The sequence below is a fragment of the Anticarsia gemmatalis genome, chromosome 27 (assembly GCF_050436995.1).
Source record: "Anticarsia gemmatalis isolate Benzon Research Colony breed Stoneville strain chromosome 27, ilAntGemm2 primary, whole genome shotgun sequence".
NCBI classification, from domain to species: domain Eukaryota; kingdom Metazoa; phylum Arthropoda; class Insecta; order Lepidoptera; family Erebidae; genus Anticarsia; species Anticarsia gemmatalis.
This window is the reverse complement of record NC_134771.1, coordinates 3,748,606-3,773,203: the sequence shown is the minus strand read 5'-3', so window position 1 is coordinate 3,773,203 and position 24,598 is coordinate 3,748,606. Positions and strand designations below refer to the sequence as shown.

Genomic DNA, 24,598 nt, shown 5'->3' with positions numbered 1-24,598 from the left:
TTAGATTAAATTTAATATTCAATAAATCACGCTGTTCCCATAGGAATAGGCAGAGGCCAAAGTACGCCACTTGGTGAAATCCTTATAAACTTCCCTTGCTTCATTCACATCCATACATCTTGTTATACATAGATTTTATTTCTTTAACAATAAAGGAATCACATTGTTATTATTGATATAAAAACCTTCACTTTTATTGTCGAAATGGTTACTCCATAAACTATCTTTAACTTTTTCAGTTATTGTAATTACACCCTTATTACTTGGACAAAAAGTTTCGAATTCCCAAAAAAAAACATTCAGTTATAACTTGCTCTGTAAAGTTTTGATTTTGATTCTTATTATATGGGTAGTAAGGTCTATTATTGTATGGTTTTATTGTGGTACCATTTGACACGCTCCAGTAATTGCAGACTTCAAAACTTTCAAGGAAAGTGAACGTTTTCTGACTTTGCACTCAATTTTGTCAAGATTCTTACAAATTCCGATTTTTTCGGTAAAATTTTGTCTCTACTAAGGATGTCGTCTGCTTCAGAACATATTTCTCGTAGTATTCCGGCTACATGCCATCTTCAAAAATACGCTATGTTATTTTATCTATTAGGGGAAGTAAAGAAAACGCAGAAGTAAGACTGCTTTTCTTCATGAAAGTGATTGTGTGTTTGTGTTGATTTTTTATATCACCCTTACTGCTAACGTTATTAGCTGGTAGTTACTACGAAGCCTGATCTAGAAGGTATCAGGTTGCTTCCACCGAAGAGTTTTTTAAAGGTAGTTAATGCAGAGGCCGACAACGTATGAGATAACAAAAAAAGGGGATAAAAAAAAAAATATTGGCCCGCCGCCCTTTTTGGTTGATGTCCATATATTTTTCAATCTGAAGTATTTCAACAAAAAATATGATTATCATGGTCGGTGGACACGAATTGCAAATATTTTAATAGACACTTAACTCACAGTTCAACATTTGAATGGAGTCTTTGAACTCTACATAATAACTTTTACTTTTCGTTAGTTATTTAAATTGGGCAGCTGCCGAATTCCATTACTCATTTTGGTGGATAACTGCCTCTATAATCGTAGTGTATATGAATCTTGAGATCCAACTGCCTAAAGATTTGGCTTTTTTTAGTATACGACCGCTGAATTGAAAATTTTCAGCAGTAGTTCAGATATTTTAAAGCCCAACACTAGACTTACCTTTAATTATATTGTGTTGAAGAAAGTAGTTTACTGAAAAGCTTTTTTCGTTTTAAGTTCATTTTTTCGTTACTGCTACAGCACTGGAGTAAACAGGACCCCTCACAAACCTTAAACTACCCTTCAATTTTCTTCAAGCTTCCTGTAGAAAAAAATCTTCTTAAAGTAAACAGATCTGCATTTTTTTACTCAGCTAGACGTTTTCTCGGCTAAAATTAAAAAAATAAGTCCTACCTTTACGTCATCTATTTATTGGGTACCCATCAAAAACCCAGCCGCGCTTAACATAGCTTAAAATAATAGAGATTACGTACCGCTTCATAGCGGATAAATCGAACGAAACAGATCGGGCATGAATGATACATAATGTTTATTTTTAGCATTTACTAGTCTTTTCCTGTAATCTGTACTATATACACTTGCTCATAGCTACAGGGCTATTTTCTGAACAATAGAAATCTTTTATTTTTATACAGTATTATATTATAGTTTGTTGACTCCTATTTTATGCGAATTTGTATAATACTTGTAGTCAATGCAAAGTTACATTTTGGGTTGCACTTTTCAGAGGATGTAATATTACAAACATTAAAAAAATGGCGTTGTCTGAAGATAAAAATGGGCTACCGTATTATCGCTCTTTTGTGGTACAAATCCCGTTATTATAATCCAAGAGTCCCATCTAATTAGCATCAATAACTTCGAGGCAGTCGTTAATACCTAAAGAGAAAAAAATTGATGCAAGTAATTTGGAACTCCTGCGTAGACTTCTGATAGAGGCTTGTCTTCGTATCACTGGGTACCTACCATGTGCTCTCTTAAAACACCTCATTCGCAAATTGTCTTACTATCTCTCCACCTTTCAGCAAAACTAAATTTATATGTTTTCTGGGCAGTATTCCCTTGAGCGGTCTAGCTAGAACGAACGAAGATCTTTAATAAAGAACCTCAGTTATTTCAAGTTTGTCTTCGTCTAATACGTCTCTCTAATATTAAATCTAATTCAAATATTTACTAAGTACGTTATTTTTTATCTGAAAAGTGTCGTAATATTTAATACTTTATTACATCAGCGTCTGCTTCATAGAATTTATGATATCAAACGTTTTTAATAAAACATGTTTTAACTTGTATTCAAAATTACTCTTCGCATTAATTCATTTGAGAATTTAAAATGTTTGGTTTAGAGAATATGTATGTTTGTGATTTTATCTCATAACTCTTTATTTTATATCACTTTATAATTCTATCTCATTACGAATCTTTGGAGTCAGGCTTGGACCCTATTTTCATTTCAGGAGAAGACCTGTGCCCTATAATAGGACAGTAAAAGGGTTTATACATAATAAAATAATCGCTATCTATACTGCAACTTAGTTCTGTTCGCTGTATGTAAGGTTCGCGGCAATATCAGTGACACTAGGCTTATGTAGCTGGACTGTTCAATAAAGTTACTTTGTTTAGAAAATACATAGAAGGCTCTATACTATATTGTCAGACTATACCACTCTAATTGACCCTAGCCCAAGCTCTTATAGTATAGACAAACAGGAAATGAAATAAAAAGAAACTCCCAGTTTTACCACGATATTATTCTTCACAGTTAAACAAAAAGGCAACATACCCAAGAATTTGAAACCACATACTACAAACGTAATAGATACTTTATCTGTCACTTTGATATCGTAAGATAATTTTACAACACCGCCGATGATTTCTGTGGGAATATAGATAAAAACTATGATAAAACTAAAAGAAAAATACTTCTATCTCGTATTTTTGCTGATGTGGACACATTTGACGGATTTTGAAGCAATAAAATTGCTGATAAAATATTGTTTTTTCATGCTAGATAGCAATTTCTCGCCCTTTGCACTTGATGCAAGGGATCTAAAATGTAGACTAACGATGACAATAACGACGCAATAGATAGTTATAATTGAAATTTACGGTTTTTTTATGCCTTTAGGTACATAGAAATTGTGTAAATGTAAATTGGAGAGGAAAAAAATGTGTTCTTGTTAAACGTTACAAATTCTACCAAATAATAAGCTGTATTTAGCGTCTGTTTATCTATTTTACCTTTCTGAAAGCTGAAAAATCAGTAACAATAGAATTAGTCTGGCTAACAAACAGCTGCCAATCGAGAGAAATTATTATTAAAACTTACTATTACTTTTTCTTCCTTTCACCTAATCAATCCGAAGTTCGGGATCAAACTGAAGAAGAATTTTAATCCAGGGTAATGATTTTGATTTGAGAGAAAATTACACACTCAACCTAGCACATGCATAAGAATGCCATATACATAATATGTCAAAATCAATTTGACGTATACGTACCTAACAAAAAAACCTTATTTGCGAATCGTCATTATAATCTCACCACCTTTCACCAAAACTAAATTTAATTGGCGATAGTGTACGAAACTCGTAGTTGTAATCATTTATTGAAATTCCGGAGACGTTGTCAACTGGTTTTAAAGTTCAAGGTCTTAACCTTGTCGGTTATTCAACTGAGTGCGTAAACTTTAAGTAGAACACGATTATTAATAACTTTAATTGGTTTGTACTTGTTGTGTAGTACAAAACGACCTGTTGCTGGGAGCGATAGATTATGAAACATGTCTTAGAAGTTTGTAAGGATCGTAGCAAGTGCCGTTTTGTGATCTCTGCCTACTTCTGTGTGAAACAGGCGATTTAAAAAATAAAACAACGTCTCATTTTGGGGACTGGTCTTTTACCGAAAGGGGGAAACGATGTAGGCCATGAACTCAACACGCTAGCTTAGCTAAGTATGGGTTGGGATTCACCATCACTTGAAGCACTCTTTAAAAAAAATCTTAGATATTCTCCACGGTTATAAATATCATTATAATAGCATGCAGAGCATGAAAATCTTTTCTACACTGTTATGTATGTTCTTCATATAAACTTTTTATCAAAATCATGTCCTTCTAGTTCTACAAATCTGTCTTATAAACAAAACGAGCAGTCATTTTTTACATTTCTACCCATCATTTTTATATGGCAACATTAACAGATCGAAAGGGGACTTACCTAACTATAATACATATCCCGCGTTCCTATTTTTAACTTAATCGCAAGACACATCGTGGTGGTTAGCTAGGGGAATCCCCGGATTGTTTTGCGGTCAGGACATTGGTATTCTTGTTAAGGTCTCCCAATGATAATATCATAAATGCATAGGCCCTAGAGTGTGTCGGACGTATTTTTTTAAATATAAATTGCATCTGAGTTTTTAAAAATGAAAAATCAAAATTCCGTTTTGTGTCTTATAAAGAGAAAATGTGGTTTAAAAATCAAATCTTTTGGAAATGTTGAGCCGTTGTTTATTCACGTTATTGATGGGAATAAATCAAGAAAAGTGCGAGGTCTGGAAAAGGTAGGTTGCGAGTATAATGTTTCAAATGTTTTAGTATTCCACCCGTTTCGACGAAACGTGCTTAGCATTTTAAGTTTCTTTTGGTTACTCAATACTGACTTGTAGGTACTATATTTTGGCAGGGAGTCGTGACAGATATTTTAATGCGTTGGAAGAAAGGAAGTAGGGAATTAATTTCTTTGTATTTTTGGTGCAAAGGGCACATTTAATATCAGACAAAAGTAGTTGTTAATTAACGATCGTTTTCAATGCCTTTTCTATTCACTATTTACTAATTAAAGGCAAGTATTATCTTACAGTTTATCGTTACTTCGATTTCTATAACACATATCGATAAAATGTCAATTTTTATAATAAAAAATATTTATTTTTTCTTTTAAGTAACGATTTGTCATTCAACTAAAAAGAGTAACGTGTTATAACCCAGGTAACTGGGTTGTGGAGGTCCGATAGGCAGTCGCTCCATGTAAAATACTGGTTGCTGTATTTGGTGACACTGGAAGGCGACTCCAACATAGTTGGAAGAAAGGCTAGGCTGATGATGATTTGTTGAACAAATCCTAAAGAAATCAGTTATTGATTGATAATTTTAATGTATCTAACAATCTAAAATAGCAATCTATCTGTAATCACAGACACAATATTGAAACCACGGTCGATGTAATTCACATAAGGTATCCTAAACTTTAATTTTCAATCGGGTTTAAGACCCGTTGCTTTATAATATTATGTGTACAAGTTGCGAAAGTTTATAAACGTTTAGAATATTGAAAATGGCAAGATAACAGTCACTTAACTACTTCAAGAGAGATCTGGTATAACGGTAACAATAGGTACTAAAATAACTCCCAGTACGAGTCCTAACATCAGTTTTTCAGTCTGGAAATACCTGTTAACTGCACCTTACATACAATTTACAGATATTTGAATAATGCCACTAGTATTGTACCGATCGTCCAGTAGACTGTGACGGCAATCAATAAACTATTCACAAACGATTTACAGAGCACCTGTATTCGATATATTCGTTCTGCAGAAAATCTTTTGTCTTTGTTCTTATAGAGAGTTCCGCGTTCAGCACCAATTTTATCTAGCTATACTTTGTTCCTGTTGCTAAATAACTTTGTATAATATAAATAAACATTCGATATCGAGTAGGTTTAGTTTTAAACCTATGGTACTTTTTTGTTTCAATTGCCTGTGCTGATTGTCTCATATTTGGTAAAAATCTGTTTTAGTCTAAAAAGTATTCGATTTAGTTTTCGCTCCATTAAATTTTTCACTATTTTCTTACAGCTTAGAATTTATCAGTAGTAAAATATTAAAAACAAGATACATTATACAAGAATGCGGGTTATGGAGTCATACCAACGACGGCGTCAATCAGTTCCTAAATATTGTTTTCCTTATTTACTCGCAGGAGTTTGTGTGACATAATTATGTATGGGTCTGAATAAAGCAAAATAAGTTTGTTGGCATCGTACCTAATTACGTAGTCCCTGCCTATACTCGTTGGAAAAAGGAGTCTAATATATATGACTAGAGGCCCCCCGCGACTTCGTCCGCGTGGAAACCCTTCCCGTGTAAATCCCTATCCCTCGGAAACTCCGGTATAAAAAGCCTGTATGTTATTCTGGGTCTTCAGCTACCTACATACCAAATTTCTTCGTAATCGGATCAGTACTATTTGCGTGAAAGAGTAACAAACATCCATACATACATACTCACAAACTTTCGCATTTATAATATTAGTAGGATTCTAATAAAAGTTACGTTTTTTCTTCCACAGCGCAAGAAAACCACCTTAGAAATCCTAGACCGTTTAGAGACCGATATCAAAGGTATAGAACGAGATGGGCAGTACAAGGAACAAACACACAAGCGTGTGATAGGCTACGTGATGGCGTACTCTGTCGGCTTGTACGTGCTGTTCGCGATATTGTACTACTATATGTACGTGGGGAGGAGTCAACATTGGCTGCATTCTTTGTTGTATGCCTCGCCGCTGCTTGTTTTGCCTGTTTTGTAAGTATTTTCATAATTTTAGAGCTTATTTCTATTGGACACTGTTCTTAAGGCAGGTTTAAGAAATAACCTATCTATCGTATGGTTAGTGGTCAACCTAGTGTCAAAGTTGTTCAAGCAGCCCGAAAGGGCGACATGGCTTAACCTATGTTTGACGTGTCTTTTACTATTTTTCATGTAAGTATGTGTGTATGTTATCAATTTCGAAGTACCAGAAGAGCAAGAAAGCGTAACACACAAATATACAGCTAACTTTTGCATTTATAATATTGCGGTCTATTGGAGCCGCAAGCGCAGATTCCGTACCTGTGCAATACTGACTAGACTGCCTGCGTGGCGCAGTGGTTTAGGTCGCCACGCAGCTCTTCCCATTGGGTCGGGAGGTCGTGGGCTCGATTCCCACACGGAACAATTATTTGTGCGATCCACAAATAATTGTTTCGGGTTTGGTTGTACTTTGTGTCCGGTGTTTGCTTGTAAAAGTCCCCGCGACACAAGAGCAATTTTTAGTGCGGGAATTGTCTTTTTTAGATAAATAAAAGGCATTTTGACTTTGTCTATCAGAGATGCAAAGCTCTGGATTAGTAATATGAGTATGGAAACACCCTTTAATCTCCGAGTAGTAAAAGTTTCGTTAAAATATGATCTCAATCATATAATTTTTGTTTCAGAGTGATTTTCCTAAGGTCAGCGATATCGTGGTACTACAACTGGACGTTAAACAAGAACAGGCTCAAGCTTAGCAAGATGAGAGAAGAGAAGAAGAAGATTCTGGAAGAGGTTATGAACACAGAGACTTATAAGGTAAGCATTTAAATTAAGTAAGTTGAAGGATGTGAATAAGGCGAGGGTAATTTGTAACGATCGTACCAGGTGGCGTTCTTCTTGGTTTCTGCCTACCCCTATAAGAAGAATGCGTGATTTTATGTATTAGGTCGGGGGAAAAGTCTTTTCGCATTATAGTATGTAAAATATGAACTTGTAATAAAATCTTTTCTCTATAGCAAAAAGCTCGATATTTGGGTACCTCACGAGCTCACTGAAAGAAACCTATTGAACCGTGTACCTACTCATTTGTGATTCTTGAAGCCAACGAGATTTTATTACAAGTTCGATTTTATATAATGCGAAAAGATTTTTCCCCGACCTAATATGTATGTATTAAAATTAAATATACCATCAGAAAAATTACGGCTAGAAAAAGGGAGTTTATTCCGCCCGGGTCCTCAAAAGTATCTTGCAAAGCATTATTACTTTGCGCTACATACCGGACACGGTTATCCCAAAGTATTTTTAAGTTCAAAGCTTCGAACACTTCAGGGCAGAGCCTAGCAGAAGACAGTAGTCTTGAAGTCATTGGGAAAGGCTTTTAATACTGACAATAAGAAATAAATAAAAATCATAAATATAATATAACATTCAAAATATAATATAACACAAGCAAACATTCAGCCTAGTCACTTGAAGAACTTGTAGGTAGACGATTTTTTAAAAACCAAGGATAAAAAATTTGCCTAAAGATGGATTGCTTTTGTTTCCTAAAATACCAAATTACTAATACCTCCTTTGGGCTACTCATCTATGGAACAAATTCACCAAAGATGAACTAATTACCAGCTGCTAATTAGCAACCGAAACTAAAATAGCACCAACAAATAAAGTAATTGTAACCTACCAAGGCTACACAACATTTGGTTTAGAATTACCATTTTATATGAAGGTGTCTATTACAAAATTAGTTTTAAAGTTAAGTAGGTATCTATTGACCTTCGTTAATTTGAATGTCAATGTTCCACTTTACTTATAAGCGGATAATATAGAGCATTAGCTGACCCGCGCAACTTCGCTTGCGTCACATAAGAGAAAATGGGTCATGATTTTCCCCGATTTTGTAACATTTTTTACTCGTACTCTGCTCCTATTAGTCGTAGCGTGATGATATATAGCCCATAGCCTTCCTCGATAAATGGGCTATCTAACACCGAAAGAATTGTTCAATTCGGACCAGTAATTCCTGAGATTAGCGCGTTCAAACAAACAAACAAATTCTTCAGTTTTATAATATTAGTATAGATTAGCTGACCCGCGCAACTTCGCTTGCGTCACATAAGAGAAAATGGGTCATCATTTTCCCCGATTTTGTAACATTTTTTACTAGTACTCTGCTCCTATTGGTCGTAGAAATAAAAAGATTATCCAACAGTCAAATATTTTTTCTATGCGTACCAGTAGTTCCTGAGATTAGTACGTTCCACCAACCAAACAAACAAAAATTTACAATTTTATAAAATTAGTATAGATTAGCTAACACAGCTCTCTTACGAAGAATTAGGGGGTTTAGGGGGTGTATTTTCTCTCAGATTTTACATCTTTGAGTATTTCAGTAGACCTGTACCTGTGTAGTAGGGACCGAGGCATGCCGTGACACCGTTGCCGTAGCCGACTTTTGTAAAAACATAGTGACGACAAATGCATGAAAACAACTGTAAATCCACATTAAATATTCAGAAGTGAGGTAACCGGTACTAGAATTAATTACGTCATCCATTGCAGGTCGCGAAAGAGATACTGGACAAATACGGCAGCCCGGAGGAGCAGTCGAAGGCGTTGAAGCCTTTCGTGCCGACTAACAATGTTCCCGGTAATACCCCTAGCACGCCGGTCCCAGGTAGATGTCCTGTGTATATAATATCTTTATAGTATATGCAAAGAGAGTTGATAGAAAAAAAATAAGATAAAATTTTCGCAACTTCGCGGTGGATCCTTTTTTCATAATCTGCATATCCCGCCCCAGGGAGGAAAGCGGGGGTCTGTCGGGCTCTGCCGCCGGCAAGGCGTTCCGGCTGTAGCTTGGGCATACCGACTAAAAACCTGACAGTATTCCTTCCACGGTCACCATAACGTGGTCAGGACGCGGTACCTCCAATCGGATCCTCCGCGTCCCCCGCGGTGGAACTACTAAACAGACTCACTAATGTTCTCCTAGCCGATATGCGGGTACAGCGGCCATTTCATTGAAACCGACCAACTGTGCAGGACTAGTTGTTTCTAGTGTCCAACTGTTTGCACAATAAATAGGTTAGCTCTATTCCTTCACTGTCATGGACCTGTAGGACAGATAACCGACACGACCAGTGAGAGTTCAGGCGCATGACCGACGGCTTTATGTGGTCTTCGGGCACCGAGACTTGAACTTCCTGACTCCAGGCAAACTTTGAGAGATTCTTACCGAAGAAAAATCAGAAAATACTTTTTGGCCAGACCTGATGATACGAACCCGAGATCTCTTTCTTGCGCGGCTGTCGCATGTACTACCGACCCCGCGACAGAAGCTGGCAAGTTACTTCCTTCCTGACAAGCATATTCCCTTAGACTCGCTCGTAAGTTACACAGATGGTGGAATACTTCTCAAAAGACCCACTAGTGGGGTCTGTTTGACGGATTCTCGCAGATGTCGTGGACATTTTGTTTAATGGGTCTCTAATAAAATGCAATGAGTGGAATTTGTCCTTAAGTTATTAATAGTATCAACTCTTTTTGCATGTACTATATCCGTTTAGTTCTGCGCCCATCTTGCTTGTTATGTTGGTGATGGTAAAGTAAATAGAAAGAAAAAAATGCCTGCAGAAATTTCCTCCAAAATTAATTTTATTTCCTTTGTATATAAAATCTTTCCCGTGGCACCAAAAACTATACTTATAAAGACAAAGTTAAAAAACTATAGATATTAGGTTCCCAACTTTTTATGGACCTGCCCCGTCAGAATTTTATTCGAATTGTTGTGTGTTGATTGTTTTTTATAACGTCCTCCATGAATCGTAGAATGCTAGTAAGTATCACAATCTCTACCGAAAAAATTACAGCACCTTTCCTTAGTATCATCATATTTTAGTCATAATCAACATATTATGTCGACAACTTTCTGCCGGTGACATTAATTTAAAAGGATTGCAGGTTGGCAACACGATTCTTTTTAAAGTTACAGATAAATTACTTAACTGTGTACATAGGGTGTTACATCCGTAGCGGACTTGCATTTTTTTTACAACTTAAACAAAACGTCCTGCTTAACACAGTCCCTTTTTCTCCCACTTCTAAACAATTAACCTGTAATTCCTCTGCAAGTGTGATTGCACGTATATATTTCAGCGACTCCCGGCCAGCTGCGTCAGAGACAGCTGGCCTTGACGTCGACGCCGATGTCCAATAACCGCAACCTCGTGCCTGTCATCAACTCACCCACCGCCGTTTATAAAGGACCTAGGCTACGAGTGAGTATAAGATAATAGATACTAATTATTATGGTAGATAAAATAAATATAACTCATTATTGTCCCACTTGCTGGACAAGGGTATCCTCCCGTAATGAGGAAGGGGTTAGGCCTTGAGTCCACCACGCTGGCCCATTCCTGGTTGGGAACTTGGCATACCTTCAAGAACTGTTCTAAAGAACTCTCAGGCATAAAAGGTTGCATCACGATGTTTTCCTTCACCGTTGGAGCAAGTGATGATTATTTCTAATACACACATAACTTCGAAAAGTCATTGATGTGTTACCTCGGGTTCCAACCTGCGACCACGTGCGTGGGAGGTGTTAGAAGCATAAGTTAATTTATTGATGTCTTTTATATTGTTTTTTTTGGCAGGTGTGCTTATATCGTATACGCATTTGCGTACACGACGATCTAACGTATACTTTCGTATACGTGGCAAAGAAAAATAGTATCCATTGTTTTTCATTCGTTTTTCATTTAAGGCTGAACTTTGGATTGTGTAAAACAATTTTAATTCTAAAAGGAATCTTAGAAGTAGTTTTTATCTTAATTTCAAATGTTAATTTTAAATCATATAAGTGTATCAGTAAGTCCTTTCGTTGTCCTTTAGACAAACCAACTGTTTATTAATGAAAATATTGGTGTGAAAATGTTTCAAATCAACTTTTGCAATAGTGAAGGTATGATTTACATAATATATTATTTTCTTCTAGTCTGACCAGCTCCCACGCCCACTGCCGGACAAGAACCGCTCAGCGCTGGACAAAGTAGTGGACTACTTGCTCAAAGACGGGCCCAATCATCGCATGGCACTTATATGTTCCGAATGTTTCTCTCATAATGGTAAGTCTTTATTACTACTAGCTGACCCAAGCGACTGCGTGGAATTGATTTTAATATTTTCTTTGTGATTTTTCTGTTTTTTCTCTTCAATTAGTCTAGATTTTTTTCCTATGTTGGAGTCGTTTTCCAGTCCCACCAGATGCAGCTGGATACCAGTTTTCGTGGAATTGATTTTACTATTTTCTTTGTGATTTTTCTGTTTTTTCTCTTCAATCAGTCTTGCCTTTCTTTCAACTATGTTGGAGTCGGCTTCAAGTAACAACAGATGCTGCTGGATACCAGCTTTTTACATGGTGTGACTGTCTATCGGACTTCTTTTTAATTTTAGCGAAAAATATTAAATAAATTAGCAAAGTTTCTTAAGTTTTGCGCTTAACAACACGTTTGGACATTTTTTTTGGTTTTCATCGATTTATTTTTTACTAGGCTTTTGTTTTTCGTCTGCACACTCTGTGGAATATGTGTATAAATAGTTGATTTTATCCTAACACCCAATGTTTTTTAAACGATAATACTTTGTATTGAAATTACTTATCTAGCTTATCAAGGCTTAAAAAAAAGAAACATTTTATTCAATCTCTTTTATTGGCAATTGAATATCAAAGAACACAATATACGTTGAAAGAAATAAGGACCCAGTGGCTTGTGTTCTATGCAAATTCACTTGAATTGACCTAGGTCTGGAAGAAACCTTAAACTGGAACTTAACAACTTCAGATATGTGAGTTCCTTTACGGTTTTGTGACATAAATGAGTATGTTTGTGTAGGCATGGCGATGGTAGAAGAGTGGGAGTACGTGTCGTACGTGTGCGCGTACTGCGGCCGCCTCAACCCCGCGCGCAAGCAGCGCCCCGCCGCGCCGCTGCTCGCCGCGCGCCCGCTGCCGGCGCTCAACGATAGATCGGCTCTCGGTGAGTACAAACAAACACACACACACACATTGTCTTGACACTGTAACACAGTCACACAGTCACACAGTCACATAGTCCCACTAATCGCTGCTTTAACCCTTTGACCGCCACGGTCGGCTATACTCGATAAATCAGAAAGTGCTCACGACGCTTTCGTCGGCAAATGTCGACAAAAATATAGCGTCGTGAGCGTGAGTGACCGTGGCGGTTAAAACAAAAGGGCAAGAAATCTATACTAATATTATAAAGCTGAAGAGTTTGTTTGTTTGTTTGTTTGATTGTTTGTTTGTTTGTTTGTTTGTTTGAACGCGCTAATCTCAGAAACTACTTATCCGATTTGAAAAATTCTTTCAGTGTTAGATAGCCCATTTATCGAGGAAGGTTATAGGCTATATATCATCACGCTACGACCAATAGGAGCAGAGTACGAGTAAAAAATGTTACAAAAACGGGGAAAAATTTCACCATTCTCTCTTATGTGACGCAAGCGAAGTTGCGCGGGTCAGCTAGTCATAAATAAGTATATTATAAAAAATTACATTTTATCGGGTACATTTTAGTATTTTAATAAGACTCCCATAAGACATCCATTTCGCACTAACGACTACGTGCACACACATACGACGTATACGCCCACGCGCTCACTCACGTATACGTCTGTACGTATATGCGTACCTATGTGTAAACATACAAATACGTGCACATAATCTACACAAATAATGTATGAAGTAGTAAATAAATGTGAAGTTGTATTGTATGTAAACATGGATCAATGTTTTGACTATCATACAAGAACTGTTGAATTAATATTAATATAAACGTGTCATGAATATCGAATTTCCAATACCTATTTCATGCATTTGTCCTTTTGTATGTATAAAATATATTTCATTCATTTTAGTTATCATTTACTTACCTTAAATAACGTTGTTGTAAATTTCAAATAGTCTTTTTCAAAAGGATATTGCAAATATATTTCAAAAAGCGATTCTCATTCCAAAATTTACTTTAATTACCTTTAAAAAGCGATAATATGTTTCTAAAGTATGCTTGAGGACTTTTTATAGTATTTTTCTTACATTAATATTATAGTTTTAATTAGTGTAAAATTAAATGGTATTATATTAATTGGTTATAGGCAGCGGTGATGATTCGTCAGTAGCGAGTTCTGGTAGTGAAAGCGAAGAAGACAAAAATGCCGCAGACGCTACCAGAAATCCCGGTATATTACTACTTAAATATTATTATTATTGGTTAAACCAGTGCCAAACTTGGCAACACTTAATTGCAGATTTCTATCTGAGCTCTTATAGTTAACTATTCTTATTACTTTTATTGGTATAATCTGTGTCAAACTTGGCAACACTTATTTGCAGATTTTTATCACAGATTAATGTTGTCAAGATGTTCCATAAACATTGTTTTACCTTCCCTTGTTTTCATTAGCTCATATTTTGCATGGGTTTTTGTATTTCTACCCAAGTGTAAATCATGACCAAAACCACTAGTTTTCTTTTATGATAGCCTAGTGATACGCGGTCTCAAAATAATGCTGTAAGCACTAGCAGTTGGTCGATGGTTTCAACTTAAGGCATTAAGGGCTAAGGTATTAGTCCTGGATATAACTTATTACAACAGCGAAAAGGCTGCAAAGTCTTTTCTTGGGTGGTTTCTTCAGGGTGGGGGTGAATCCCCCAGGCCTTATTATTTGGAAAAGTCATTAGTGTGTTGCCTCGGGTTCGAACCGTCAACTGCTTGAATGGAAGGTGCCAACATATACCACTCGGCTATCACTGCTACAGTTCTTGAGACGATGTGAGGTTCCCACTATTCCAGTGTTTTACTGATTTTTACCAAATTTTATATGCACATTCAATAAGCCTGAGAATTGGCTACTGAATGATCTATCCGTCCGAATTCGGCCATGGCCGACTCAACACTTCACCTCCTAATTAAGTCGGCGCTGATGCGCTTGCAGATGGCTTATATAGCCAATTTTATTAGAAAATTGGCTACTATCTAATTTCCATACCCCAAAGTGATAAGGGTGGGTGGCCCCTCCTAACTTTTTTTTAAATATTTTTTTCAAAACTGCCGAATCAACTAGTATAAATATAAATATATTATTTTATATTTCCAGGGTCAGAAAACGAGTCGGATCGCCCGCCCTCGGCCGAGGGCTCGCCGAAATCCGAAGCAGACAAGAAAGAAGACTGAGTGATATGTCAATTTAGAACTTATTGTCACTACATTAAGACTCAATATCGAAATGCTAAGAGGTAAATGTTTAATACGACTATAAAATAGACTTTATTTTTGTGTTCAGAGAGTTTGAAATTCAATAGTTTAGTCTTAGTTGAGTTATATTTGAAAATTTATTTTTTTTAAGTTTGTAAAAACAGAAATAGACACCTCTTTACAGCGTGTTTTTAAGAAGAAAAAACAAATAGAGTACTTGACCATCAGTCAAATCAGCTACTCTTTATGTAGTGTCAAAAATACATTTCAGAATAGAAATACGGTGTAGAGACGTCACAGTTTCGTATTTTCGTTGCTATCAAATAAGTGCGTTATAAAATGTTTCAGTTTGTAATAATTACATTTTCAACATTATTTACGATAAAAAACCAGTCAATGACCTAATAACAACCACTCACAATATCGCTTTGAAATGTAAGCTTTATATTGTGGTAAATAAAAGTGATTTTCAATGCACATTAAAAATATACGACTGTTGGTAATTCAATAATATTTAAATAGAAAACATATTGGTGCTTTTACATGTATTAAAGTAGGGTTAAAAAGAGATGCAGTACACTTTAATCTTAGGTCTTATTTTTCCATTGTCAACTTTGTTCAGTGAATTAGTAAGACATTTTCTGCTTACCTTATTTGTCAAAAACGTCAACAATTTAGTTAAAAAAGACAACGGAAAAGACTACTCTCTTTTATAAATTATTCAACTACAAGCATAAAATATTGAATTGTAAACTCTCTGGCAATCAAAATAAAGTCCATTTTACGAAACGTCGAACAAAAATAAGAAATTCGCGGCGGATTGGGTATACAGTCTTATTTATGTAATTTATTTATTATTTCGAATCTCACTCTAATAAACGATATGTTTTATTAGTATATCTCAAAAGTAGTGCTATCTCGCTCTCACTACAAGTGGAAGAAAGAGACAACTATACTACATATGTAGTTATACAATAGTGCTCTCTCGCTCACATTAGAGGTGAAAGAAAGAGGCACTCATATTGTATATAAGTGCTTTCTCGCTCTTTTTCAGCGTGTTAGAATGAGAAAACACTATTGTTGATGTAAGCAATAAAAGAGTTAGTTTTTGAAGATGAAACTTAGGTTATTTTTTTTGTTTATGAATTTTGTTTTAGGTGTCTATTATATTATAGGTACTTTGATTTTCAAGGTATATAAATGCTCTTCGGTCTCCCATCCAATGGTAGATAGCATTAAAGTTCGCTTAACTTTACTCTTAGAATGTCCGCAGAAAAAATATCTATCATGGATTTCGGTGTTGCTAACATTAAAATTGTGGAACCTACTTGGCAATACTGCTAAAATGAGATGCCTATCTGCATTTCATTATATTACCCAAAAATAAACAGCATGAAATATTTTTACCCAAATCCAAAAATATCTCGGAAAATGGCAACACTGATTGATTTAATTAGTTTTCAAAAGCAACGAACTACTCTTTACTTATTATATCTACAAAAAAAACATATATCTATAAAAAATATTGAATTAGTCTTTTATAATAATGAAAATGAGCTCTATTTCTATGTATAAAAGGTTGATATTCTTATAAAACATATCGTTTGTTACATTGAGAATGTTCTCGAGAGATCTCGATCGGTTATAGACGACTGACAATAATTTATTTATTATTGTCGCTTTTATCGGTGTTGTGGAGAATTCATTACAATATTTCAATACGGATATACACTTTACATCGGGAATATTCGGGTATCTTCGGCAAACATCGTGATCATAGCTAGTTGCACATACTGGAGTGGCAAGCAAACTTAGGGCGGGTATTGCGTAGATGGGTAGCCGCTTAGTGGTATTTGAGCTGAACGTCTCCGTGCTTTGGAGAGCTCGTAAAAGTTACCGATTGTTTCAAGATGGCTGATGTCAAAATGGTTTAGCACCTGGTTTCTGAGGTACATTTAGCGGTGGTTTATCTATTCAATAGCGTATTAACTCAGATTAAAAATAGATAAACTACCGCTAAATGTGCCTCAGAAACCGGGCATAAGTCATTCGAAGGCTTTTTTGAACATGTAATTGTACAAAAAATGTAGTGATAAGCCGGTCTCAAATATGAGACGGTTAATTTTCATCGTTATAACTTAGTCCTGCATATTATTGCCAATCGCTATCAACGTTTTACATGTAAAAATGTAAAAGACACTACGGTCACCCATCCATGTATAAGCGGCTGTAAAGTCTGCAGCACGCAATGGTAATGGCGATACGATTAGTTATACAGTGTTTGTCACTTACAATCAATTTTGAAACTGTATATGTGTGAAGACAAAAAACTGTTTATCTAATCATATCGCCACTACCATTGCGTCGGGAGGTCGTGGGTTCGAATACACGGGACAAATATTTCTGCGATCCACAAATAGTTGTTTCGGGTCTGGTTGTACTTAGTGTCAGTTGTTTGTATGTTTGTAAAAGTCCCTGCCACACAAGAGCAATACTTAATGCGGGAGTTGTCTTTTTAAACTCAGCTTACTCGACGATTATTAGTAAACAGTTAATGTTACGATGTTTGCCGATAATACCCGAAGGTTACCGATGTTTTATAATTTCATGAAATACATTTAGAATAATCATTTTGAAATAAAGAGTGAATGATTTTAATGCTCATGTAATGATTGTTTTAAATATAAAAGTTTATTCATATTTCATAACAAATATGAATAGACTTTTTTAAATTATTTGGTTAAAGATTCCTTTAGAACGGATCATTGTTTAATTAAAACATTTTTCTAAATCGTTTGACATTATTAAATTCTGATTTTGACATTTTCGTCGTTATAAAATTAGCTTTCTTACTGTATTCGGGTCATTACAAACGTGCCAACTACGTATTAATGAAAATAACAAGAGAAATATGACAATGTGTAAGTGCGAACAAGAGTCTTATAAAATTACAAGACATAGTTCGCACGTTTGTAAAGGTCCGAGTATAACAATTTTCGAGTACAATTTCAATGCAATTATTATAATATTAATAAAAATACTGACATTTTATAAAAATAAATTTTCTTTTTTTACACTGAATCCGTTCTAAAATTATCTCTTTGAATGTGAATTAGCTTATTACAAAACTAATAAAAGAAAATAAGTTAAAAATAACAATTTATGTGCCTTGCTAACGTATAAATTTATCCGATTTTAATTTCTTTCCGTTTAGAATTTTAATACTTGGTAACTATAATGGAATAAACGAATGTCGAAATAGCACTAGCAGCCCGTCTCGACCCTGCCCGGATTAGACCAGGTGTACCTTTAAAAAATATATATAAAAGCTTCAGGAAGCGCTGTTAGCTTTAGGTGAAAATCGCATGATAAACCGTTCAGTAATTTTCGAGTTTATTGTGAACGGACAGACAGACGCGGCTTGGGGGCTGTATTTTAAACAATGTGTGTATAAATACGGAACGATACAAAACAGGCTTTTACGAAAATACAAACAAATTTTGCACTTCTTATAGCATTTGATATAAATTTTTAACATAAAATTTGTTCCATTACAGTTGTCAAGTTATAGAAACAGTAAGATAACTGCCCCATTCGCTAAATATCTATTAGAACGTTTAGATCGCATCACTATTAGTCTAGCAATTTTAACTAGATAGCGTAATTGAGTAATTTGTAAATGTAAATTAATACAAAAAATATTGGCAAAATATAACAAAATGTATACCTCGACAGTTTACATGGCGGGTTGCAATAACATATCGTCGGTTATGGATAGCCCTACCGCGGATTGGTAAACTGCTTATTCATTTTGATACAGTTAAAGTAAGCTATCCCTATCCGAAGATGTGTTATTGAAACCTGCCACTGCGAGGTACAATTTCTTAGTTAGAAAATTCGGATTTTCTATTAGAAGGGTCTTCGTAGCAATCTAGAATTTGATATAATTTAAAACTAACAATTCTAAACTATCGTTTCGAGAGTTAAAATTAGTTATTTTGAAACAAGCTAGAGGCGCTGATCAGTTTTTCTATATAAAAGTTCTCGATAGTTATTCGATTATCGATAGCTACTCATCTGTCGATAGTAACTTGATAGTCAGCCGATAGTTACTCGGATTTCGATAGCTTCTTGATAGTAGATACACACTGTATTGTTGATTCCTACTTCGTTTTCGATAGCTTCGCAACAGTCGACAGTTACTCGATAGTCAATAGCTACTTTACAATTGATAGCTACTGGACTATCGATAGTTATTGGATAGTCGAGAGCAATTCGATAGTCAACAGCAACTTGATAGTCGTTAGTTGTGTGAAATTCCCTTTTGAGCTGGCAAAAGATAATGCTTATTTGGATTGTTTAATCCAATTTGCTTGTCATTGGTTCTTTAATAAAATGTGCTCGAATCTTTTACCAGACGTTATTTAACTCACAGGCTGGTACTTAATATAAGTAGTAATAGTTTAATTTATTCTACTAATTTAACAGCCGGGGGTGTGTTAGGGAGAAAATTGGTGCGGTGCTTATAAATATATTTATTTTCAAGAAAAACTGGACATTGCTGTTTGCCCGTCTTTCAAGTAAAAACGGCTTGACCGTTTTTGATAAAATTGACGGGTTGATAGATTATATCCCGGAAAAGGGTATAGATTCTGGCCTCCGCTTGAACATATGGAAAAAAAACATGATTAATTATATGTTAAAGGATATACACTGCACAAAGAAATAGAATCGATAACCTTCTTCTTTTTAAAGACGGTTGGAAAGGGTTGCAAAATTATACGAATTATTTTCTCAGAAAAAAATGCACCTTTATTCTAACTTAACAACACCCCTGAAAATGCCTTCCATTGTACACAAAAAGAACGAAAATACCCCTATAACCAAGTCCAATACCTAGAGAGCCTTAAATAAAGGTCTATAACCTCATAAATGCATGTATTTGGTACAAAAAATAACTATCCGACGCCTCGAGGTATTTTTCAAAAGAAAATCCACCACGAAGGTCAAAAAATGTCGGATTTTAACGACCATAATGCAATAATTTTTATTAGATGTATACTAAAAAATAAGTTTTTAGACTTTCAATATAAGGTGTAAAAAATATTTAATTTTTCTTCTTAAAGTAAGTTCTCTTTGGCTTCAATTTTCAAATTAATGTGTTCGTAAAGTTATTCCATTTTTTATTAACGTTACTAACTATTTTTCGACTTTGAATTTAGCTTTTCGGGTTACTTTAAACCCTTTTACAAAAGGACCTACTTATGTAATAAGGAACCAACCCCAAATATTGTCTTGGGGAAAAAACTCAATGACTTTAACCGATTCGTTGCAGATGGCACGACAGGCGTGTCATTCAATTCTTTTATATATGGCGTATGACACGAGAGGCGTGTCTTTTTTAAATATCATATAACTCGCTCAAATTGAGTCATCAACTTCTATGGCGGTTGGCCCGACAGGCGTGTCACGAAATATTTGTTTGCCGCCACAGCTAGAAGTTTACGAAAACGCAAGTCTCAACGAATCGGTTAACTGTGGTTTGGTTCCTCTTTCCATAAGTAGGTCCAAAATATGTAGCTAAATTCTAAGTCCACACTTTCTTCAAAAGCGTATACTCAAAATGCTTTTTTTTCTAGTCAAATTACTAATTTGCGTTTGAAAAACAAAGATCAGTTTGCATTTATGTCAAATGGAAAAAAAATATTTATTGTTGCGTTTAAAGCTACAACGCGGTTTCACTCTGCCTTGAAGCTATAAAAAATATTCGGTTCGGAAAGACAACATTGTCACATTTACAAAAAACATGTTTTAAAATTTTGCAATAAAAAGATGTGACGATGTAAAATGTAAATGACGATGAGCAACAATAGGTGGCAGCACTGTCGAACTGTCATGGCGTCTGCTCAAACCTTTTTGATTGTATGTTTTATGGCGGGAATATTGTTTGGGAACTATAAGCCCAGGTGAGGCACATTGTTAAATAAAAGTCCGCAAATAATATTTTTTGCGAAAAGTTTAATAATTATAGTTCCGACAATTTACTAGAGAGCTTTGTATAGACAAAGTGCCCCTTATTACATGGGACTAACATTGTTAATGGCGAAAACCCAGAAAAAGTGTATTTCATCCAACTTCGGGTATAACAGACGGGATATTATGTATGCACATCCAAATTGTGTATTTCAAGGCTCTTCATTAATTTGTCGGAGCTATAGAAAATGTGTCGGTTTCATGTAAAATCTCTAGTAGTAATAATGTTTGTTTAAACCCTAGACATTCCTAAATTAACAATGTTTTGGCGTTAGAATAGTAAATAGAATTTATCCATGGAGTTTTTATATTTTGTACAATATTTATGGAAAATTGAAATAAAAAACAAACGGTTCTTATGTAATGATGATACAAATTTTTGCACGCATTAGACATAGACACTGGAAATTGGCTGGTTAGGACATTATTTTCAGTAACAATACTTTTTTCAAAATCGTTTTAAATGCGACGTCTTTATTGATAAGTGACTTGCTTAATACTAAGGTGTGCTACACACATTCGGTCCGACAATACGACGAAAAACTAAACCGACTCGATACAGTACAGATAGAGTTATTTGGTTTAGGAGTGTTATGGACTATTGCATGAAGGCTGATTTCTTTAAAAAAAAGTGGTTTCCATGTTAAATACCTACTATCAAATGCAATAGATGTAGGTAGATAAGTGTGTTGTGGCGTGACTAAGTACTAAACAAGCCACCGGTCGATGCAAACGAAGCATATGGTTGTCAACAACTTTTAAAATGTTTATTGTTAAGTTAATTAATCTCCTAAACAGCCATTTTTCTATTTAATTTCCATTGTTGAAAGATTTATTGGTTTCCTATTCGTTGCTAAACACAAGTTTGACAATATAATGAGTAACGAAACTCTATGGTTACACGGAAAGGGCGGGAAAAATGATAAGTTATTAGGTGATGTAGTTTTGTGAAGAATTCTCATAATATTGTAAATAATGTGAGTCAAGTGAATAGTGTTGTTGAATTTGTTATTTATTGCTTGTATCGTTAATTAGCTATTTTATAATGGAACTAATATACAAGTACCCAGTTATAAGTGGTTTTATTTTATCCTATGTTATTTTACTGAAATAATAATATGGTGATTGTCAAGATTATGTGTCGAAAACATTTTGATAAGTTAATGCCTCTCGAAGTGCTCAAATCCATTAACGTTTAGAACTAAGTAAAATGAACACTTTATTAACTTTAGAATGATGATCATCAATATTTAGAAAACACACATAAGTTAAACTTATATTTCGCTTATCAAAAGCAGAATAACATACATGGAAAGGTTTTTTGTGATAACAATTTCAGTTTATCATTATTTCAGAATTACCTATTTTCGACTTCAAACAGGAAATTCGAAGTTAAAGAATAAGGACTCCATTTTTATATAAAACATTGTTCGTGTAACAGGGAGTCACAAGGTGTTTGATTTCTGAACGACTGACAATATGTCAATGACAGCTGACAGTCAACAATTAATTGTCACTTGTCAATTTAAACAGTTTTAATTTGCAAAGAATTGCAGAGCCACGGGATTTCTATAAATAAAACGATAGCTTATCATCGTTCGTTTACACGAGAAAAAGGAGCTGGCTATTTAATCTTATCGCCACGCCTCTTGTTTAATGAATAACAATTTCATGAATAGATGTGTGTGCCAGTACCCTTTTAGACGTGATATGAGAATAACGTACTTGTGTTCAATAATACTGTGATTTGTGTACGTGATATCGAACGTTAATACCTATTGAGATTTGCGCTTTGGACTAAAGATAAGACGCGCGGAAAAGACATTAGATTAAGAGTATAGTGTAACCTATTTTTTTTTAAAGTGGACTAAGGATGTCTGTCCTGAACAATTTTACTGTGTCTGTGGCGAAAGGACTGAGACGTGAGTATTTTTTTTTCTTAGCAGCATGCATTTTTTAAAAAAAGAAACAAGTTTTGAACCGGTTCGGTGTTTTTTTAGAAGTTGCAATGCAAAGGAATGCTGATTTTCGTACATAATTTTGAATTAACTTTACGAAACTCGTTCGTTTCAATCTTAAACAAAGTCATATTATTATCGTAGACTTAATTTCTTAGAGTCTTCTAATCATATATAAAGTTTTGACAATGATAATGAGTGGTTATCTTTCTAAATGGGAAAAATGCTCTAGAAAATTCTAGAAGCAGTGGTGAAATACCAAAAAAATGTATGTTTACTTACATCACTTTTGTTTATCTTTAGTTTATACTGATTAACAAGTTTCAATGCTTCAGTCATTAATGTGATAAGTTTTGGGAATTCCACTCTGTTGGTAACTAACTGGCAGGTTAGTTATAAGTACAAACAAAAATTAAGTAGAAATGACTTAAAAAGAAGTTTAAAATATATTGGTGGGTTTTTTATTTTATGATGATGTAGACAAATACTATCTATTGCTTATGCTTATTTCTGTACAATTATGTCTTCATTGATGAGAAAAAACAAACCTTACAATGTCTTCATTAGGAAATTTTACATGCTGCTGAAAATCCACATCAGTTCTACAATCAGTAAGCATGCAACTTAGCAACATTGTCAAACATACCAAGGTTTATGACTGATTGTATCAAGTACAATCTGTAAGAAGTTTAGGGATTACAAGTAGCATTATTTCATAATATTATAATGCAATGGGTCTTAAAAATTATTGAAAATAATGGGTTAGGGTACCTTTATTTGTTTACCTGATGTTTAACCTGTTATAATTCTTATGTGTTCATGTAAGAGTTTAAAATCGTTAATAGCATTATTTTGTCTTTATGCACGCATAACATGCTGTGGTTTTGTTGTATGTAATAGTTATGAAACAAACCTGGTACTTATGACTTGAACTGATATCAATATTGACTATAAGTGCACATGATAGGCCTACCTCTCATACATAGGCCTCAACACTCATGAGTATATCAAGAATACACATTATAGTTTATCTTTATTCAAAAGTAAATAGCAACAACAAAACTCTTGAAATCTGTTGCCATAAATACTGAATGTTTGTTTACTAGTCAATGCACTAAAGTTTTTTTAAAGATTTGTTTTGAAAATGTTGCTTATACTCTATATTTTAGCTCCGTTAGACTGCCAAAAGTATCACTAATAATCAGCTTTTCCATAAAACAGTATTACTTTTCTTATAACATCATGATTTAAAAGATCTTTAGCTACCAAATATAAAACATAATTAAATATGCTTTGATAGGGGTGAATTATTTTGTAGTACATACCCCTTTCAACTTTGTTTGTGTTAAAAGGACCTTTTATAAAAAAATAACATTCAATGACAAAGGAATCTACTTCTATACTTTCTTCTTTTTATAGGTTTTTCCCATGGAAAAAATATTTATTTGTTTGTTTTGGAGTTGCTCTTTATGTCCACCTTGTGACCTAATATTTGTTCTTAATGCAGAGTAAGAGTGGCTATGGAGTATGCTAAATGAGTTCTCATATACAGGGTGTGGTGTAAATGATGGATAATCCTTTACCAGCGGATGGGCAACCACCCAAATGATCTAAAAAATAAAATTTATCTCTGGCACAAGTATCATAGTTTTTGAGAAAGCGATTTACGCTCGTACTTTTTGATGCTGTGATCACAAATTAAGGCTTTTT

The 24,598-nt window shown here is 34.6% G+C and overlaps 2 protein-coding genes across 4 annotated transcripts in view; both read left to right on the top strand.

Annotated features, from left to right (window-relative positions):
- Positions 1–22,006, top strand: part of Lnpk (zinc-ribbon metal-binding protein lunapark) — a 28,305-nt gene extending 6,299 nt beyond the window's left edge. The window contains exons 2-9 of one of the 3 annotated variants that reach the window (XM_076132093.1): positions 6,395–6,630; positions 7,302–7,434; positions 9,184–9,271; positions 10,780–10,901; positions 11,618–11,747; positions 12,516–12,659; positions 13,798–13,881; positions 14,800–22,006. In XM_076132093.1, the coding sequence (XP_075988208.1) occupies positions 6,395–6,630; positions 7,302–7,434; positions 9,184–9,271; positions 10,780–10,901; positions 11,618–11,747; positions 12,516–12,659; positions 13,798–13,881; positions 14,800–14,876 (1,014 nt within the window). In that variant the 3' untranslated portion in view covers positions 14,877–22,006. Of the gene's footprint in view, positions 1–6,394; positions 6,631–7,301; positions 7,435–9,183; positions 9,299–10,779; positions 10,902–11,617; positions 11,748–12,515; positions 12,660–13,797; positions 13,882–14,799 lie in introns of all 3 variants that reach the window. The other 2 variants (XM_076132092.1, XM_076132094.1) reach the window with 2 other exon arrangements.
- Positions 22,007–22,455: 449 nt separating this feature from the next.
- Positions 22,456–24,598, top strand: part of Nadk2 (NAD kinase 2, mitochondrial) — a 36,830-nt gene continuing 34,687 nt past the window's right edge. Inside the window, exon 1 of the mRNA XM_076132244.1 lies at positions 22,456–22,852. Coding sequence (XP_075988359.1) covers positions 22,804–22,852 — 49 coding nt within the window. The 5' untranslated portion in view covers positions 22,456–22,803. The remainder of the gene's footprint in view (positions 22,853–24,598) is intronic.